Source organism: Capsicum annuum, chromosome 10 (genome assembly GCF_002878395.1).
Source record: "Capsicum annuum cultivar UCD-10X-F1 chromosome 10, UCD10Xv1.1, whole genome shotgun sequence".
In the NCBI taxonomy this organism is placed as follows: domain Eukaryota; kingdom Viridiplantae; phylum Streptophyta; class Magnoliopsida; order Solanales; family Solanaceae; genus Capsicum; species Capsicum annuum.
The window spans coordinates 6,788,881-6,810,119 of NC_061120.1; the positions used below are offsets into that span (position 1 = coordinate 6,788,881).

The following is a 21,239-nucleotide window of genomic DNA, read 5'->3' on the forward strand; positions in this document are numbered from 1 at the left end:
GCCTTCTTTGTGCTGCTTACAATTAATACTAGGGGTCATTTGGTTGGAAAACAAGTTATTCCGGGTAACTAATCTCGTTATGAGTTATCCCACATAAGAAAAACACTACAATCTCGGAATAACTGATCCCAGAATTAGTTATCTCATGTATTTTGTCCCAACAAAACATGGGATAAGTTTCTCTATTAAATTAATCTCCGAATTATTTATCCTTATCTCTCCTACCAAACGACCTCTTAGGGGTTGTTTGCCTCTTTATATGGTTTTGAGCATTTTGCAAAATACAACATCAACCTCAACTTGTATCTGCAGAGAGTAGTAAATGGTGAGTCACCGTCTCACTCCGGGTTAAATTTTGTAAACTGTAGTGCATATTGCTAGTATACAAAGCTTGAACAGGTGCACATTTTCTTTTTGGAAAAACATCGTAAATTCCGACAGTTTAGAATTTAATTAAAGAAAATCTCGACATTTATCATAATTATTGAAATTTTGATATCGGGTCTGTTAAGATAACATAATTAGTTCTCGATATATTTTTTTTCTTTATAAAGATACATAATTAACTCTTGATATATTTTTTTTTAAAATTTTTTTAGCTCAATTAGTTGGGATTTTTGTAATTATTTTGTATCCGTGGGATTTTGTATAAATAAGGTAAGTGTATGTTTATGTTAATTTTTCTTCATTTTAAAAAAGACTGTACCCTGTGACCCACTGGAGCATCAACTAATTCTCCAGCTACAACTTTGGTGCAACAGTGTTAGATTCACTCAAGCTTTTCAGATCACAATTCAAACCACATCAACAAGGCTTGTAATGATATTATTGATTTATACCACATATCAAGTGTATTCACACAAAGTAAGGTTCGGGAAGGGTAAAGCGTACGCAATTCATACCGCTATCTCAAGTGAAGTAAAAAGGTTGTTTCCGATAGACCTCGAATGCGGAATATTATTGATTTATACGAAGTTTCGAAACACTTGTACCATAAAAATGACAACTCGGTGTACTAAAGCTTTCGTTATGCGTAGGGTCCGCGAATATGTCTCACCACAGGGTGGTATTGTACGCTGCTTTTCTGTCAGAGGCTGTTTTCAAAACTTGAACCCGTGAACTCTTCAATGTTTTTTTGTAGCATAAACATAGGCATAGGGTTGTTACCCATACAAGATTTTGTAGAGTTTTTTTTATTTTTTTATTTAATTTATACATAATTATGTTGGTCACTATTTTCAGAATGACATAACCTTAAAAAACACAAAATAAAAACTCTTTTATCATTTAGTAAGTATAGAAAGTACACGTGTTCCCTTCTCATTGGTCCATTATGATTTCAGAGATTTTGTTGGTCCTTCAATTCAAACCACAAGAAAACATAATCAGTTAGTATAGTAAAAAATAACTGCTCTCTTTCAAGAACATCAACAAAAATGGCCTTCACCTTCAAGCTCAACACATGTAATCCAATTTTCTTCACCATAACCAACACTTCAAGCTACGACCCATTACTGAAGAATGCAAGAAGAAGTGGATTTTTGAGTTTCAGATTTTCTGCTTCAACGACGAGTAGTGGAAGTACTGCTGCAGAGGCATTTGAAGAAGGAGAACTTGAAAGGCCAAAATGGGCAGGAGAAACACCGCTTTCGCGTCTCGTTGGAGCTCTCATTTCCATTAAGCCATTGTTTTCTGTGCTTAAACTTGGTGCTAGACAGGTTTTTATAAGGTCATCTCTACCTAGTTACTATTTTTCATGAATTGTATCAACTATTAATAGACTTATCTCAGTTACAAAATGAACTAGTTACTATTTCAGTTTTGTAAAGTTTTCAAAAAAACATATTACTTTGGTGAATTGATTTAAAAAATGGCTTATTTTGATCAAAACTTCTACATAAACGTGCCGTTTAACTTGCCCTCAGTTGGCATCTATACACCCTTCAACTTCAGGTGTGCATCAATAGGAACTTAAACTTGTATAAAATTGAGCACATAGACACACACGTCATACATGGCATAGTACAAACAAACAGTTCAAGTGTGTGTCACGCGAATTGCCATGTAGGATGAGTGTGCCAACTGGTTCAACTTTATACTAATTTTAAGTGTCTACTTGTGCACACCTAAAGTTTGAGGGAATAGATGCGCCATGTTAAATAATATATTTTATGTATTATGCCTTTTTATAATCATGGTCTCTTGGCTAGCCTTCCCACTATCTGGTGTATATGGTATGTATATGTTGTGTATACGTATATATAGATATGTGGATTATATGTATAAGTATGTATAGTATATGTATATTAGTTTAAACTATACACTAGCTATACACTTGGAGTAACTGGAAAAGTTGCTGCCATGTTACCTAGCCTTAGAAACAGCCTCTTGCAGAAATGCAAGGTAAGGTTGCGTACAATATATCCTTGTGGTGGGGCCCTTCCCCGGACACCACGCATAGCGGTAGCTTTAATGCACCGGGCTGCTCTATACAGTGCGTACATATTTTGTAAGATAGATGACCCAAAGGTATTGACCTGCAATTTTCTCTTCGTTTTGCCTTTTTTTTCCTTTAATATTTAAGTTTGTAGTTTGGTACTCATGTGCGGTTGGATTATTTTTCTTGAATGAATCCGCTTTGTTTGTTGATATGTAGGGACATACTGAACTTAGAACTTTGTCTACTATTCAATATTGAAATGTTCGCGTTAGCTCAGACAACTTAAAAACGCGACAATTTTGGTATTCTGATGTTATTTCTATTTTCTTTGAGGAGTAGTTGAAATGAAAGTGAATTGATCTTATTTAGTGTTGTTTGAACAGTACAGCTGAGAAAACAAGCATTCCATGGAGAGAGATGACAAAGGAGATACTCGATTCGGATGTTTACAAAGAGCTGGAGAGCATTGAGAATCCTGCTATTGTATACCCTGATTGTGAGTTTCTCATGTAAACTTTTAACATCTCTTTCCTTTTTCACTCTTGCTGATAACGGTCATAACCATTCGAACATGAAAGACATGTATGTCTATTCAGTATACGCTTTGAAAAATCAATCATCATATTGTTAAAGTTGGATGACTTCAATCTATAGTTATTACTTATTAGGTCTTCCTAAAACGATGTACTAAATTCGTTGAGTTGTTCCAAGTGGTTTGACTTAGCGTTGTTAGTCAAAAGCCTAACCGATGATTCGAGGTGGATGTGCCCTATCAATTGATCAAGGAATGACACTTTTAGCAATTGCAGGTTCACTTTTTCCTGTAGGAATCACCTTATTCCGAACTGTGAGCTCTAGCCATTAGACCTCCGTAACACCTGTTATTAGAAGTTTATGTTTCAATCAATTTTTTGGAACAAGTGCATCGGTTAAAAGCTTTTTATGTTTCAATTAATGCATTTTGAGTTACAAAGAAAATGAATGTGAAATTACAATTGAAACAAATGCATCTTGAGTTACAAATGCATTAACAATTGTAAATTCATTTACATTTTAGGTTCTTGAAACTTGAAAGAAAGATAATTTTTGTTCATGAACTTATTAACTATTGCTTAATTAATACTTTTCACTTGCATGAAAATTTTACCCTATAAATAGTGTTTCTTTTGTTTAGAAAAAACAAGCTCTCAAAACTACTTTCCCCTTGAAAAACACTTGAGAGACATTGATCAAATGATGAAATCACCAATTCAAGAATAGAAGAGCAACATTCTTGAATGCTACTTATTTTTTGGCTTAGTCGAATCCTGAAGATAGAGTTGTCACTAGTTCTTCTGTTTGCTCGTGGGAGAGACTCCAACTATCTTCAAGAAGCGTATTATCGTGCCTCTAAGCCAAGCAAGTTTTATTTTGAATTTCTTGTACAATTATCATTATTGTTCTAACAATTTGAAGATAGTTGTCTCTATGGCTTCTACATCAATATCAAATAGTATTCCATCTTTGCCTAATCCTAATTTTGAAATATTTGATGGCAAAGACTTTCCTAGATGGCGTGGAAAGATGGAATTCTTTTTAAGACAATTAAAGTTGGCATATGTTCTTGAAGAGCCTTGTCCTAATGCTCCTGGTTCTGAGGTAGCAACATCTGACGAGGCTACTTTGATTAAATAACAAATTGCCAAATGACAATATGATGATTATTTGTGCAAGAATTATATTCTTGGAGGAATGTTCAACAAATATTATGATCAATATTATGTTAAATGCAAATATGCTAAAGAGATATGGGACACTCTTCAAGCTATTTATTTAGCAGAAGAGGCGAGTTCTAAGAAATTTCTCGTTTCAAAATATATGGAGCTCAAAATAGTTGATGACAAGTCAATCACTGAACAAGTACAAGAATTCCAACTTATAGCTAATAAAATTGCTATATCTGAAATTGCTCTTGATGAAAACTTTTATGTTGGTGCTATTGTATCAAAACTTCCTCCATCTTGGAAAGAGCACCGAAGCAAACTCTCACACAAAAAGGAAGATTTGACTCTTGAATAATTGTTGGAACACTTGCAAATTGAACAAAAGACACGATGGCGCGATAATAATAGTTTGAAGGAACCTGTCATGAAAGCTCATATGGTTGAAGAAAAATCAAACAAGAAGGAACCAGAAAATAAGAATTTTTTAAAGGCAAAGAAGACTACAAATTTCAAGTGTAATGGTGCCAATTTTAAATCTGGTGAATGCTATCATTGTCACAAAGTTGGTAACTATGCGCGTGATTGTAGAATTCTCAAAACCGAAAAGAAGAAAGAAAAAACAAATAAAAATAAAAAAGATGATCTTGTGGCAATGGTCATAGAAGCATTTGTAGCGGAAGATCAAGTGGAATGGTGGATAGATACCGGCGCAACTCGTCACATATCAGGTAACCGAAATTCTTTCAAGACTTATGAATTAGTGGGGGACGGTAAAATTGTATATATGGGAAACTCCTCCTCTACTAAAATTGTGGGAAAAGGAACTGTTGAACTGAATTTACTTCCGGAAAGATAGTTACATTGATGAATGTATTGCATGTTCCTGATATTCGAAAGAACTTGGTGTCAGGTACGCTTCTTTCGAAGCATGGTTTTAAAATGGTTTTTGAGGAAGATAAGTTTATTTTATCTAAAAATGACATGTTTGTTGGAAAAGGTTATGTTGCAAATGGAATGTTTAAACTCAATTTTGAAAATGAAAATATTTCTGCTTATCTTGCGGAATCTCTGGACTTATGGCATGAACGTCTGGGACATGTGAATTTTAGATCCATTCAACTTATGGTGAATAATGGATTAATCAAAGATTGTGGAAAGAATCATACTACTAAGTGTCTTACTTGTAGTAAATGCAAGATTACGAAGAAGCCCTTTAAGATAGTTGAAAGGACTTCCACACTTTTGTAATTAATCCACACTGGTATTTGTGAGATGGATTTTTTGTCACGTCATGGAAAGAGGTATTTTATCACTTTTATTGATGACTACTCAAGATATACTTATGTCTTTCCATTGAAAACAAAAGATGAAATATTTGAGACTTTCAAAACATATAAAGCAGAAGTTGAAAATAAATTGAGTGTGAAAATTAAGTTAATTAGGTCTGATAGAGATGAGAGTACTTAAAGTCAGATTTTATTGATTTTTGTAAGAGAGAAGGCATTAAAAAATAATTGACCATGTCCTATACACCACAACAAAATGGTGTAGCAGAAAGGAAAAATAGGACTTTCATAAAAATGGTTAATTCTATGCTTTATGGATCAGGTATATCTGAAAATTTGTGGACTGAAGCCTTGCTTTCAGCATGTCATTTTGAATAGAATTACTTCCAGAAATTATGATGCATCTCCATATGAACTTTGGAATAATCGAAAACCAAATACAAATTATTTTAAAGTATGGGGTTGCTTGACTTATGTTCGATTACCAAATCAACATTTAACCAAGATTGGCTATAGAGGAGTAGATTGTGTGTTTATTGGTTATTCACAAACCAGTAAGGCTTATAGATTTTTAAATCTTGAGACCCCAAGTCCTCGCACAATTATTGAATCTTTACATGCTAACTTTTTTGAGCATATGTATCCCAAGAAAAAAGATTCTTTTGAACAAGATTCAAGTTCTTCTATTTCTCCTCTTAAAAGGAAAATAGTTGAGCCATTGGAAAAAAGTCAACCAAGACGTAGTTCGAGATCAGCCAAATCAAAAGACTTTGGACCTGATTTTCAAGCTTATTTGGTTGAAAAAGATCCTGAAAGTTATGCTGAAGCTATGTCTTCACATGATGCTCCATTTTGGCGTGAAGCCATTGATGATGAAATGCATTCTATATTATCTAATAATACAGATATTGTCAGATCTTCCTCCTGGATGTAAACCAATTGGTTGCCGATGGATTTTTAGGAAGAAAATGAAATCCGATGGTACTTTAGATAAGTACAAAGCCCGTTTGGTAGCTAAAGACTTTACTCAATTGCAAGATATTGATTATTTTGATACTTTTGCACCTGTAGCTCGGATGACCTCTATTCGTCTCTTGATTGCTCTAGCAGCAATTCATGGTCTTGTGGTTCATCAGATGGATGTGAAAACTGCATTCCTGAATGGAGATCTAGACGAAGAAGTCTACATGAAACAACCAGAAGGATTTGTCAATCCTGGTCAAGAACGTAAAGTTTGTAAACTTCTTAAATCTCTTTATGGATTAAAACAAGCTCCACAACAACGGCATGATAAATTTAGAAAAGTTATGATTTCTAATGGCTACTTAATCAATGGTACATGCATATTTAGTAAATTTCAAGAAAATTCTGGTGTTATAATATGTCTTTATGTAGATGACATGTTAATCTTTGGAACTGATATCGAAAGAGTCAAAGAAACAAAATATTTTCTTGCTTCTCAGTTTGAAATGAAAGATCTTGGAGAAGCTGATATAACTTTAGGCATCAAAATTGTAAGATCGGCAAGTGGTTTGACTCTTACTCAATCAAGTTATATTGAGAAGGTTCTAAAGAGGTTTGGTCATTTTGACGACAAGCCTGCTCCTACACCATTTGATCCTAGCATCAAACTAGTACGAAACTCTGGTGATATTCTTGATCAATTGACATATTCTCAGATTGTTGGGAGTCCTATGTATGCCATGCATTGTACCAGGCCAGATATTGGTTATGCAGTAGGAACTTTGAGCAAGTTTACTGGGAGCCCTGGAGTTGAGCATTGGAATGCCTTAATTCGTGTTTTAAGGTATCTGAAGGGTACAATTAATGTTGGCCTGCATTATGCTACCTTTCCAGCAGTTCTTGAAGGCTATAGTGATGCTACTTGGAATTCTGATCTGAATGACTCTAAATCTATTACTGCTTGGATTTTCACTTTGGCTGGAGCAGCAATATCTTGGAGATCAAAGAAGCAGACATGTATTACTCACTCAACAATGGAGTCAGAATTTATAGCTATGTCTTCTGCTGAAGAAGAAGCCGATTGGCTGCGGAGTATGCTGATAGATATTCCATTATGGGGTAAGCCAATACCACCTTTGACTATATATTGTGATAATAAAGCTACTATATTTCGGGCTTCAAGTGATTGTTACAATGACAAGTCAAGACAAGTTCGTCTCAAACATAATCATGTGAGAATATTATTGGAGGATGGCATAATATCGCTTCAATATGTGAAGTCTCAACTCAATTTAGCAGATCCTTTGTCTAAAGGATTAGACAAGAAATTGGTGGTACAAACTTGTAATGGGATGGGAATAAAGCCTGTTGTAGGTTGAGTGTACTTTATGGTAACCCTACCTAATGATGTAATCTTAAGTTCAAAGGAAAAAACAAGTAAAGTTACAATTGTGAAGCACATCAATAAAATTTTCTTTTTCCCTAAAGAGTGAGTAGATGTGCATAAGTTGAGATGTTTTCTCTTGATAAATCTATAAGACCGATATCGGTTGGAGTAAATAATAACACTCTTGATAGATTTGACAGTATTCCTACAAAAGAAAAGAATGAGATTATATTCTCTTATTAAGTCTATACACCGATTTCGGTTGGAGTGTGTAGGAATACTCTTGATAGATTTACTGATACTTTGTTGTAAAGGAGGATGAGGTTAATTTCTCTTAATGAAATTCATAGACTACTTAGTCGGAGTATGCAAAGTTACTCTTGATGAATTCACCGCACTAAGTGCGAAGTGGAGGGCGCTTCAATAAGATTTTAATAGGGAAATCTTAAAGCACTTAGCTAAAATGATTCGGGACACATGGCTGTAAGGTGTCAAAGGATTTTGATTTTCACCGGAACATAGCAATATGCGTGGAGTATTTTTCTACTTCATCATTATTGTTCTAACAACACCTTAGGCCTAACGATTGTCCTTTGTAACACAAACTCCTCTTAGAATCTGTATTTACAACAACAACAACAACATACCCCGTGTATTCCCACATAGTGGGGTTTGAGGAGGGTAATGTGTACGCATGCCATACTACTACCTTGGTTGAAGTAGAGAGATTGTTTCCGATAGACACTTAGAATCTGTGTTTAAGAACTGGAAACAACCTTTTCATTTGAGCTTCTGTTATTATCGGTCATCCTTCTGAAAAAAACAAACCAGCTGACAAATGATTTCTTTTTCCAGATTATCTCAATCCCTTCCACGCATATGATGAGGGCAATCTCTCCTGGCTGGTAAGAGTTAACATCCAACACTTGTTTTGAGTGTAGGCCATAACTTCTTTACGTTGAGTTTCTATTGGTAAGTCAAGTGATATAGGTTGAATGGCTTTTGGTTTCGTTCATATTTCGTTGGATATCTGTGCCTTGGCTTGTTGTTTGGTTTCTGGTGATCTAGTGTTGATTTCGTTTCAAGTTTGTCCAACTGCGTTTGGTTTGCATTTTAATTGACGGAACTAATATGCCAACAAAAAACTGTTTGATTCAAGCATCACCTGGTTCCTATGTTGCTCGGACTCTTCAAAAATGTTGCCGCACCTGTGCCAGATCCTCCAAAAATAATGCATTTTGAAGAGTTCGAGCAACATAGCATGGTTTGACTTACCTCATTCTTTTCCGCCCAATCCTTTCTATACGTGTTTTTCCTATGGTTTTCATATATACTATATACTCTCTCTATTCTATTTTATGTGACACTTTTTTTATTAGTCTCTCCCGAAAAGAATGACATCTTTCTATATTTGTGTTAGCGATTTAACTTTAAACTTCTCATATTACAGTTAATGACATACTTATATTGCGACAGAAGTTTCATGTCATGTTTAAGATTACACGTTCCAAAAGTCTTTCTTAAATTTCATGCCATTCAAACCACTCCACGTAAATTGAGGCGAAAGGAGTATAAGTTACAATACATTGATGCATGGGAAGATCTCGTTCTCACTATCTGTGATGAAAACATTTGAGGACTAGTCCTTAATTCAACTACTCTAGGCTGCAGCTGAAGTAGAGGCCGCAACTATGTCGATGGTGAGAAGAGCAATACCTTATGCGTCCTCACTTGATGAAGCAAACCAGATAGTACGCGGAAATTGGCTTGATGCAATCGAAAAACATCATCAGCAATATTCAGCAGACTTCTCAATCAGAGACATTCTTGACATTGGATGCTCTGCTGGTGTGAGCACAGGATACATTGCAGACAAATATCCTTCTGCTAAAGTTACCGTGAGTATAGACAAACATTTACCTATCTTTTTTCTTACTAGATAGAGAAGACCCATTGTTTATTGTGTTTCCGTTATCACACTGTATTGTCGTTGTTACTGTTCCTTTTCTGAATGCCTTTCCTTATTAGCTGCTGTGTTCTCTTCACTGTCTTTTTTCCTTTTTATACCTACTTTGATTTGCTGCACTTTAGCCGAGGGTCCTTCAGAAACAGCCTCTCTACCTCCACGAGGTAAGTGTAAAGTCTGCGTACACTCTACACTCCCCAGACCCCACTCGTGGGATTTCACTGAGTATGTTGCTGTCGTTAGTAGAAAGAGAAGTCAAGATAATACCAAATGCAGTAATAACAACTGAAACGCATCCAAACTAAAGTTTCCGGTTTCTGCAGGGTTTGGATCTCTCACCTTATTTTCTTTCGGTTGCTCAATATAAAGAAAAGAAGAGAAACCAGAGAAAGAATCCTATCAGCTGGATACACGCAAACGGTGAAGACACTGGCTTGCCTTCCGAATCATTTGACCTCGTTTCAATTGCTTATGTGGTATGTCCTCTTGCAAACTACAAATATATATCTCATACTTTACAAGAAAATTAGCTCACATCGTTATGAACACTATACCAAAATTCACGGCAACATACTTTGTTTCAGCATATATGATCTTTGTGACTGCACAATGCAACATTGGTTCATTATTTTTTCGATAAGTTAGAACATGAAATATGAAAATTGGAAGATTCAGTTACCCTTATCTATGACCAAGTTTTGCCTAGCATAAGTTTAGAGAACTTTACCCTTGCTCGGCATAAGTTCTATAACGAAGTTATGACATAACTCATGGGTTCTGAAACTGAAATTTTGTCTCCATCGGTATAAGTTCTGCACTACCAAGGAAGATAGATTGCAGGAGGAACATTCAGTTCATGTCGAGGCGCCTACTAATGGTTGTTACTGTTTGTGCAGTTTCATGAATGTCCTGAAAGAGCAATACGAAATATAGTGAAAGAGTCATTCCGGCTGCTTCGGCCTGGAGGAACTATTGCTATAACTGATAACTCGGTAAATTTACCAGATCACGCGATCTAATTAACTGATAACTATAGCTATTAGTACTGTTTTACATGAGTCTTATTTCATCTTCTTGATTTCTTCTGCAGCCAAAGTCGAAGATTCTTCAGGTACGTCCATTCTTTCAGTTACACATCTTCAAACACAAACGATTCAATATAAAAGTTTCGAATTGGTTGTCCTGCTCTGAAAGAACTCCATGTTTTCGTGAGTTTCATACCTATAAGGCATTTGCATTTTCTATCTGAACTATCACCAACTATTTATCAAAACACAACTTCGAGCTGAGTAGACCAAGTGTTAAGGTGTGTTTTGTTAAGGTGATCGTTCAAGTAAGAAACTTACAACAAAGTGGCACTTCAAGTATCACACCATCAGATACTAGTCGAGTTGTGTTTTGATAAACAGCTGGTGATAGTTGTCTAACACCTTATAATTTAGTTAGAAAACTCGGAAAACGTAATACTTCAAGTGTGTTTTTGGGTCTTATCAATATAATTCTTTGTCAAAGAGGATTCAGATGAACCCCCTTCGGCCAACGTGTCTCCGACACTGAGTCTAGTTTCTTTCAATGCACAGGAACTACCACCAGTGTTGTTTACATTGATGAAGAGTACTGAACCTTTTCTGGATGAATACTACTTGACTGATCTTGAAAGAGTGATGAAGGATACTGGTTTTGCCAATGTACAAACTGTTCTCACTGATCCTAGACATAGAACCGTTACAGCCACCGTGCCTTACTAGCATTTTCGGAGACAACCTCTCTATCTCACCGAGGTAGGGATAACGTCTGTGTACACTGTACTAATGCAGCACTGCCTATCTAAACTAGGTAGTTGAACTGTATTCAAAGATTTCAATCTGTTTGTCCGGTTTTGACTTGGCACAGAGTTTAAGAAAGTAAGAAAATTTGACGGATGCAGCATGTAATGCTTCGTGCTCATGAAAACTCAACATCATACCGTGATTCTCAGGGAAGCAAGTAAAAACTAAAAAGGGCAACCCGGTGCATTAAAGCTACCGTTGTGCGGTGTGCGGGTGAGGGTCCCACCACGAGGGTGTATTATACGCAGCTTTACCTTGCATTTTTGGCGAGGCTGTTTCTAAGGCTTGAACCCGACCACTCCTAGGAAGAAACATTAAAGGTGGCTAATCTGAGATGCCACCTAGAAATAAACAGATGATCATGTTTCCTTTTGTTATATATACTTAATACAATTTGTTAAGCCATATCTCACCACATCTGTTGTGAAATTTGAACAATTCAACCACTCTAATTTTCATTCTAAATATTCTAAAATATAAAAGATAAAAAGAATTAAATTAGATAAAAAAGAAAGAAGAACTATCTACATTTAATTAAAAATATTTTAGAAGTTTTTATCAAAATTTTTATATAAATAAATAAAGTTTTCAAGGTAATGTATTGCAAATAAATGACTAACATTTTATTAACTAAAATTAGTCCTTACTTTTATAAATAATAATATTAGTATGTGAAGTTAAATGCTCAATGTTTTCTAAGAATATCACATTAAAAAGATAGTATATAAGAACAAAAAAAAATTAACTCTAAATCATTGATAATATTTTGTTATACTGCAGGTCTCATATTAAAATTTGGTTATAGGCCACAAACTTTATTGATAGAAAATTGTTTCAATTCAAGAGATTCAAATATTCTCACAATTTAAGTAGATTCAAGATATAGAAATTCTCTTTTCGTAGTTGTGAAAGTTAATGGTCGAGTAGGAAATAAGAGTAGTAGATCGTATTCGAAAAAATAGAATAATTGAAATTCATAGTTGTGATGCATTGTGGATCGACCTTGAGTACTATACATTCTTCTTGATCGAGAAACTTAGAAACTTTAGAATATGTCTAAACTACTGCTAAACTCTTCAATCAATTAACAAAAAGGATTATGTATGTCGTTTCCTTTTCTTCTTGATTCGATTTTCATTGAATGTATTAAATCTTCAAAAAGAATTTAATAAGTTTACCCTTGCTGAGGATTTTGCACTATTAGATGTGTCATTTTTCACAGAATTCATTATTACCTAATCAGTAAGATGCAAGTATCAGTAACACTGACATAGAAAAATCAAGATTTAAGTAAATTTATGTATAAAATAATTTAATCAAGTTTATCAAGATGTGTCATTTTCACAGAATTCAATTTTATCTAAACAGTAAGCTGCAAATATCGGTAGACAAAAAAAAATCAAGATTTAACTAAATTGATTGGATAAAATCTTCAAAAGTAATTTAATCAAGTTTACCATTGAGGCTTCTGCATTGTTAGATGTGTCATTTTTCACAGAATTCATTTTTACGCAGATATCAGTAACACAGACAAAGAAAAATCAGGATTTAACTAAATTGTTCATATAAAATCTTCAAAAGGAATTTAATCACCGAGGACATGACCCTAGATAGGAAGGTCTGGAGGACGCAAATTAGGGCAGAAGACTAGGGCCGGTTTGGGTCGCTAGTGTAAGGAATTACTTGGTGAGGGTTTTATTCTTGTTATGATTCTGTGTTCCGTGTTCCATGTTTTATTACGAATCTGTGTGCTTTCCTCTGTTTTCTAATACTTATGGGTGTCGTATTTATGTTATGTAATCTAGTTCTGTGCTTTACTATGAGTTTGTGTAGTATCTCGTGACTTGAGCCGGGGGTCTATCGGAAACAGTCTTTCTACTTCTTTAGAAGTAGAGGTATGGATTGCGTACATCTTACCCCCGACCCCACTAGGTGGGAATACACTGAGTTTGTTGTTGTTGTTGTTACTATTAAAAATGTTGAGGCCTCAAAAATTTGGGGACATAAAGCGAAGGTTTTACTACCTTGAACCATCCTTATTCAAGTATCACACCATCAGATACTAATCGAGTTGTGTTTTGAAAGAGTGATGAAGGAAACTGGTTTTCCCAATTTACAAACTGTTCTCACTGATCCTAGACACAGAATGGTTACCTCCAGTTCCCAGTGGCGGAGCCAGAATTTTTACTGAGCGAGTTCAGAAGTAAATATACGGACTAGTCGAAGGGGGTTCAACATCTACTATATATACATAAAAAATATTTTTGATCATATAAAAATAGTATATTTTTCCGATGAAGAGGGTTCGGATGAACCCCTTGAAATGTATGTGGCTCCGCCACTGCCAGTTCCACCGTGTCTTACTAGCATTTCGGAGACAACCTCTTTATTACATCGAGGTAGGGATAACATTTGTGTATACTTTACCCTCTCCAACCCTCACTTGTCGAGATACATAGGATATATACGTTGTTGTCGTTATTGTTGCTGAAACATGTTTTCGGAAACAGTCTCTCTATCTCCACGAGGTAGGAATAATGTCTGTGTTACACTCTTCAAACCTCACCTGTGGGGATACACAGGATATTTTTGTTGTTGTTGTTGCTGCAGACATGTTTTCAGAAACAGTCTCTCTATCTCCACAAGGTAGGGATAACGTCTGTGTATACTATACCCTACCCTCTCTAAACCTCACTTGTCGAGATACACAGGATATGTTCGTTGTTGTTGTTGCTGAGAGTGTTTTCAGAAACAGTCTCTCTATCTCCACGAGATAGGGATAACGTATGTGTATACTTTTACCATCTCCAAACCTCACTTGTGGGGATATATGGAATATGTTCGTTATTGTTGTTGTTGGGACATGTTTGTTTGCCATCTACTCATGAAATTGTAAGAGAAAACATGTATAATCTGTAAACATTTTTTCTTTGGATCGCACTTCAGCTAAATCAACGAGATATTTGCCACCTTCCGCATGAGATTGTATGCTTTTATGTGTGTGTACCGAATTTCGAGAAGAGAAATTCATGGTATGTCTCTTTTTCTGGCGAATTTCACATGACACATTACAAGGATAATATATTCAGTGTAATCTCATAAATGTTATACACAATCTGACTCCAACCTTTTGAAATAAAGACACTGTTTTTGATAGACCAATCAACTCATATCAAAAGCCAATTCATCCTACTTTATACAACAACAATAATATACTCAGTATAATCTTATAAATAAGGTCTGAGGGGTGGTGTATACGGAATCTTACACCTAACCTTGCGAAATAGATTAGAAAAACTGTTTCGATAGACCCTCGACTCAATAAACATATCAAAAAACTTTTCATCCTACTTTATACAATAACGACTACATTCTCACCACTCTGTGTAATCTCATCGTATGTGGGATGATGTGTACGCAGCCTTACATCTACGTACCTTGTGAAATAGATTAGAATGATTGTTTCAATAGACCCAACTCAAATAAACATATTAAAAACCAATTCATCCTACTTTATACAACAACAACGACATACTCGCCACTCGGATTTATAATCTCATAAATGGAATATGAGAGGTGGTGTATATATAGCGTTACACGTACATTGTGAAATAGATTAAAAAAATCGTTTTCGATAGAACTTAAATAAACATATCAAAAACCTATTCAACCTACTTCATAAAATAATAATAAGCAACTCCCTTTTTTCACACTATCTTTTGAAAATTGAGATTTTGAATGAATGTACAAATGCTTCACTCCAAAAATTGCTGTAAAATTGTTTGTTGTTTGGGGTTTCTTATTGTTCAATTTTTTTTTTTTTATGATTAATTCGTCAAAATATTTTAAAAAATAATTTTTTAAAGAAAAAAAATTGTTAAAGATGATAAAAGTGATTTTTCTGATAGAATTGATAAAACAAATCTCATAAGTGACATTTTGTATCAATCTTTCCCTCCCACCTAAATCCTCCCCTCCCAAATTTATGTTACTTACCAAACATATAAAATAAGTAAAAAAATCTTTCATATTCATGAAAATAGTTTTCTAATATATATATATATATTTAAGAGTGAAAGTTCACAACCTATATCATGATGCTAGTTAAATACTCACATCTTCACAGTTGTTCTCACATTCTGAAGGATTAGTGTCATGTTTATGATAATTTATAAGAAACTAAAATTAAAAAATTCTCCTCTATTGTCTATTTGCACTTCTTGTTGTTTTATATCATTATTTTTAACTTCATTTTATAATACGTTATTAACATGATTGTTCTTCTATCGATGATTTGAATTATTTCAGTAAAGTTTGGTTTAGACTTTTAAGTTGAGTTTAACTAATTTTCTTTTCTAAGAAAATTGATGGGAGTGGTTTTCATACCTATGTTTTGAGAATATGTTATTCATTCCCTTCACGTTTACTTGACACATATTTGGACTTGGCATATCATTAAAAAAATAATAGTTGATATGATATTTTTCACACTATCTTATTAATTGATGTTTAGTATCAGATATTCGAGAATGATTAGAAAAATAAGTAATTAATTCTAAGGTTAAAATATAAAAAATAATAATTATCTTTTCCTGATATGTTAAAAGTGACAAGTAAGTGAGGATCTTATTTAAAATAGAAAAAATAACATAAACATACACCTTAACTTACCATATTTACACAAATTTCTACACTTAAAAAAGTAATTACAAAAATCCCAACTACTTATGTATCGTCGGTAGATGTATGGGGAGCTAATTATGTATCTCGACAGATACGAAATCGAAAAAAATATATCAGAAGCCAATTATGTATCTTTACAAAGGGAAAATGTATCTTCGTCGAAACCCAAAATCGAAAAAATGTATCGAGAGCTAATTATGTATCTTTATAAAGAAAAAAATGTATCTTTGTTGGATGTAACGAGAGCTAATTATGTATCTCGACAGACCCAAAATTGAGATTTTTAATAATTACGTAAAATTTTGAAATTTTCTGTAATTAAGCAAGTAAAAATCTATTGTATTTAAAACAATAGACAAGTAAAAGTGAACGAAGGGAATAATTAAGAGAAGCCTCTAAATGTCTATTGTATTTATGGTATTTATTTTGGGAACCTTTTGAGATGTGAAGTTTGTTGTACTAAATATTGCACTATGTCACTTGGTATGTTTACTTTGGTGTATGGACACTTAATTTATAGATTGCAATGTTATCCCAACTTTAATTTAATGTTAGTCCACTTTAATAGCTCTTCATGTATGGTATTATTGGTGCTAATAATTTTTTTTAAATTAATTGCAGTGTAACAATTAGCAACCACAATTCCAGGAGGACAACCTACATAAGTTGGCAGCATGCTTTATTTATATTTATATAAAATATACTTCACCCGTTCATTTTTACTTGTCACTTTTTGACATGACACATTCGTTAAGAAAATAATAATTAATATAGTAATTTTATCATATTGTCCCTATTATAGATGCATATGAGCGTCAATATATATGAGGTCATTTATCACATAAGCGGATTCAAGTTTTCAAGTTTATTGCCTCCTACAATAGCTTTTAGTCAAATATATAATAATAATAATAATAATAATAATAATAATAATAATAATAATAATATTTGAATTCACAATCAAATACGTTGCGTTCGGCCTTTTTTTGGTGGGGGTGGGGGATGGGGGCGCTAAGTTTCGAGTACCCGTGTGAACGTTGTCTAGTTTTCAATTTATTTTTATTTTTTCTGATCTAATTTATGTGATATAATTTAACTACGTACGAAATTTAAGAAAGTAGAAATATTAGACGACTTCTGAAGTTGTGGTGTTAAATATATTATAATCGTAACATTTATATAAATATAAATGCTTTACAAACTTATGACATTAACTAATCGTAGAGGGATGGTAAGTAGATTTTTCAATAGCTTTATCTATGAAGATGAATTTTTTCTTGAACATATCATAACTATTTTTATGCCTAAAAATGCTTGTTATTAAGGTACCGAGAAAAATATCTTTCCATTTTTGGTTAGAAAAACAAGTTTATGAAATTTTTTAAATTTATTTAAAGATTTCGAATTCGATCAAGGCTTGCATTGTATGAAGGCGTCTTTGATATAAAATAACTCACCCCAAGCAAAATTTTTAGACACGCATTTAAATTAATCAAACCTAAAGTGAATACCAAACATAAAATGTTGAAAAAAAAAAACACTTGGTGGCCCTACATTAATAATTTCATGCATGATAACCCAAGTCCAAATTATTTGTAATGATATACACACTTATCCAAAAGGAAAAGAAAAGGGCAAATAACATAAGTCTCGATAGTTTGGAGCTTAATTATATAATTACTGAAAATCTCGACTTTGAATTTATTGAGATACATAATTAGTTTTTGATACATCCAACAAAGATACATTCTTTTTCATTGTAAAAATACATAATTAGCTTTTGCTATATTTTTTTCCGATTTTAGATCTGTCGACATACATAATTAATTTCCAATATATTCAATGAAAATATATAATTAGTTGAAATTTTTATAATTATTTGTAAGATAAATTTATATAAATATAGTAAATTAAGGTGTATGTTTACCTAATTTTATTTTTTTTAAAGGGAGATGACTTTGTTATACAACTTTGCATTTGACTTAGAAGGTGATCATGCTAACAATAGTTGGCACAATAATTTAAAAAAAATCACATATCACGATAAATTAGGTAGCTAATTAATGATTTCAAATTAAAATGCTTCATTGATGGTAACTTATAAATAAATAAAAATCAACATGAAGATATCAAATAAAATCATTAGGAAGAGAAATAAGAACTTCTCTTTTAAAAATAAATGTGGCGCTGCTAATAGTCAAATGGTATTGTTCGATAAAATTTATTTGTATCGAGTGTTTTCATCAAATTAATAAAGTTAACATTAGTATTGAAGAAAAAAAGTGTAGAATATGAGCGCTTTGCATTCATTGATTTGGAAACATCTGAAAAAAATTTATCAAAAAACTCTGAGATTTCAGATTTAAATTAACTATAAAGGAAAAAAAAATGATCGAATTATCTATGCTGATATAAGATAATAGATAATATTTAATAAAATTAATTAAAGTATGAACAAACTAACTCGAACATATTTTAAACACAATTTATGAGGTAGATCAATTAAAGCTCTCATTATGTTGGCAATAATTTTAACTTATACTTAAATCCACATGAAAATATTAATATTTATCTGTTATAGTGGAATCATGTCAACAGATCACAATCCTTCACCAAGTATTTTTCAGATTTCAACTTAGGTATGGGCTAGCACATGATAAACTAATGTGCTAAACAAACCTTCGGAGTCAACATCTTCACTAAGAGAGTTCAAAATAAAAAAAATATAAATAAAAAAATTAGTCGAAAGGGGTTCAAAACGTCTGCCATATATATTTATGAAAAATAATTTTAAGATTGTATAAATAGTATATATAATTTTTTACTACTCCCTCACTATTAGCTAGCTCCGCCCCTGCCCTCTCCCCCCTCCAAAAAAAACAATTAACACATTACCACCACCATCATCATAATAATAATAATTATTATTTTCAAAAAGTAAAAAATGTGAGGTATCGAATTTGAGTCTTGAAAATGTAAGAAAATTCTGATAGAAAGTGTTAAACTTTCTGTTTTAATGAACTTTAGCTTATTTGACGCGATATCAAACTAGTCGAGTCAATAGATTTTAAATCTTTTCAGCAGGAGGCCAAAAGAAAAAAAAAAAAAAAAAACTTGTCTAGACATAATAGCTTGCACCTTTAATTGGTATATATTCATCGTATATACTAATTATATATTAATAATACAATGCATACTAGCCAGTTAAAATTATATATAAATAAAAAACATACAAATTAAAGTTATTTTTTGTTTTGAATTTTTTTTTGAGCAATCGTGTAGTTTAAAAATCCCACCACCCCACAAAAAGAAACTACTAGTATAATAATTCTTTCCTTGTTTTTTTTTCAAAATGAAACAATATTTTATGGTGGGGTGAACTACCCTCCAAAAGAAAATCCATGTGAAAATAATTATTTTTTAAAAAGGAGTGCTTAGTTTCCTCTGTTGCAAATGAAATAGTATCAACAATAATCATGTGTAGTTCTAAATTTTGCAAATAAAATAACTCCATGTTGCTCCCAAATCTCATTAAAAAAAACAATCAAATTCTTACAAATAGGGGTGTTCATGGTTTTGGTTTTTAACCAAATTGAACCGTAATCCAAATCAAACCGATTAAAAAAATTGATATTTGGTTAGGTTTTGAATTTTAAAAATCGATATTAATTTGGTTTGGTTTGATTTTACTCTAAAATAACCGATAAAATAACCAAACCAGACCGATATATATATATATATTATAATTATTTATGTATTATTCATAAATACAATAGAAATATTATTTACATTTTATATTTTAATCATGATTTAACTTTAGTCGTAACACATTAAGTCATTTCTTCATCTAGTTGATAGTACCTTATGAGATTCTAAGTGAATTTCGCACTTTGAATGACAAACGATACTAATTGTGAAAATAATATCTTGTTGTATATTGAAATTTATAACTGAGATTCATTTGACTATAGACAATCATTAATTTTAACTTTCTTTTTGAACCTTGTTGAGCAAGAAGTTTATGTGTTCACCTTTTGGGGGTTTTATCATATCATTCTGTTAAATGTAGTTATAAAATATTATTTTAGAAGCGTTCATATGGTGTTGTTCATAGTTTTGCCGAAGTATAACACTCAATTGACATCTTAGTTTCAAGGTTAAGATACAACACTCGGTTAACACCTCATATGTTAGATTGGATTTTTAATTTTTTTTAATTTTCAACCTTTATCATCAGTTAAAGTTATAAATCGAAAAAATCGAACCAAATCAAACTAAACCGACAACAACCAAACCGACGGTTATTTTTTTGTTTGGTTTGATTTGATTTTAGAAATTTAAAAACCGATTTAGTTGGTTTGGTTATGGTTCTGACCAATAACCGACCCAAACCGACCCATGAACACCCCTACTTACAAACATTACTTTAATTTATAATTAGTAGTAGTAGAAAATTCCGAGATGAATAGGATTTCTTCAATCTTTAACTAGCTTGTTTAAGTTCTGAAAATGAAGAAAATCTTGATAACAAAAGTTTCCTTCTTTAATAATCCTACTTATGAATTTAGACTAGACGGGAAAAACAACTTTCAGTACAAAGCATTATATAAAAGAAATAAAAAAAACTAGAACTTTCGAAGGGTTGTTGTGGGGTAGATGAAATTTCTCCATCTTTAATCAGATCGAAGATTTGAGTCTCGAGAATGAAGAGAATTCTGATAGAGACTATTTCCTTCTTTAATGTTCCACATTCGTGAATTCAGACTAGACGGACCAGTGAATTTTCAATATCAAATCATTATATAATTTAAAAGAAAAAAAAAAGAAAAATTATACTAGTTGCTTTTTTCTTTTTCCATGAAACATTCTATATGATAAACGTTTAGGAACTATCCTTAAAAATATTTTTTCTCCTCATTTATACGACTCACTTTTTTTTTAGTTAATTTTAAAAAATATATATATTTTTATATTTAATAATA

At 32.6% G+C, this 21,239-nt stretch overlaps 1 protein-coding gene across 2 annotated transcripts; it reads left to right on the forward strand.

The window, feature by feature from the left end:
• The first annotated feature begins 1,355 nt into the window (after positions 1–1,355).
• LOC107845278 lies at positions 1,356–11,667 on the forward strand. 2 transcript variants are annotated; one of them, XM_047398454.1, is made up of 9 exons: positions 1,372–1,729; positions 2,824–2,936; positions 8,635–8,684; positions 9,444–9,677; positions 10,069–10,221; positions 10,642–10,737; positions 10,836–10,856; positions 11,326–11,527; positions 11,638–11,667. In XM_047398454.1, the coding sequence occupies exons 1-8, from the start codon at positions 1,437–1,439 to the stop codon at positions 11,491–11,493; spliced, it is 1,128 nt and encodes a 375-aa protein (XP_047254410.1). In that variant the 5' UTR covers positions 1,372–1,436; the 3' UTR covers positions 11,494–11,527; positions 11,638–11,667. The 2 variants fall into 2 exon arrangements, with proteins under 2 accessions (XP_016544993.2, XP_047254410.1); XM_016689507.2 differs by having other exon boundaries at positions 1,356–1,729; positions 11,326–11,667.
• The last annotated feature ends 9,572 nt before the right edge of the window (positions 11,668–21,239 follow it).

Coding starts and splice junctions, on each gene's coding strand:
- LOC107845278 (XM_016689507.2), top strand. CDS start 1,437: ATGGCCTTCACCTTCAAGCTCAACACATGTAATCCAATTTTCTTCACC. Junction 8,685..9,443: donor AGGGCAATCTCTCCTGGCTG/GTAAGAGTTAAC, acceptor CAACTACTCTAG/GCTGCAGCTGAAGTAGAGGC. Junction 10,222..10,641: donor TCGTTTCAATTGCTTATGTG/GTATGTCCTCTT, acceptor CTGTTTGTGCAG/TTTCATGAATGTCCTGAAAG.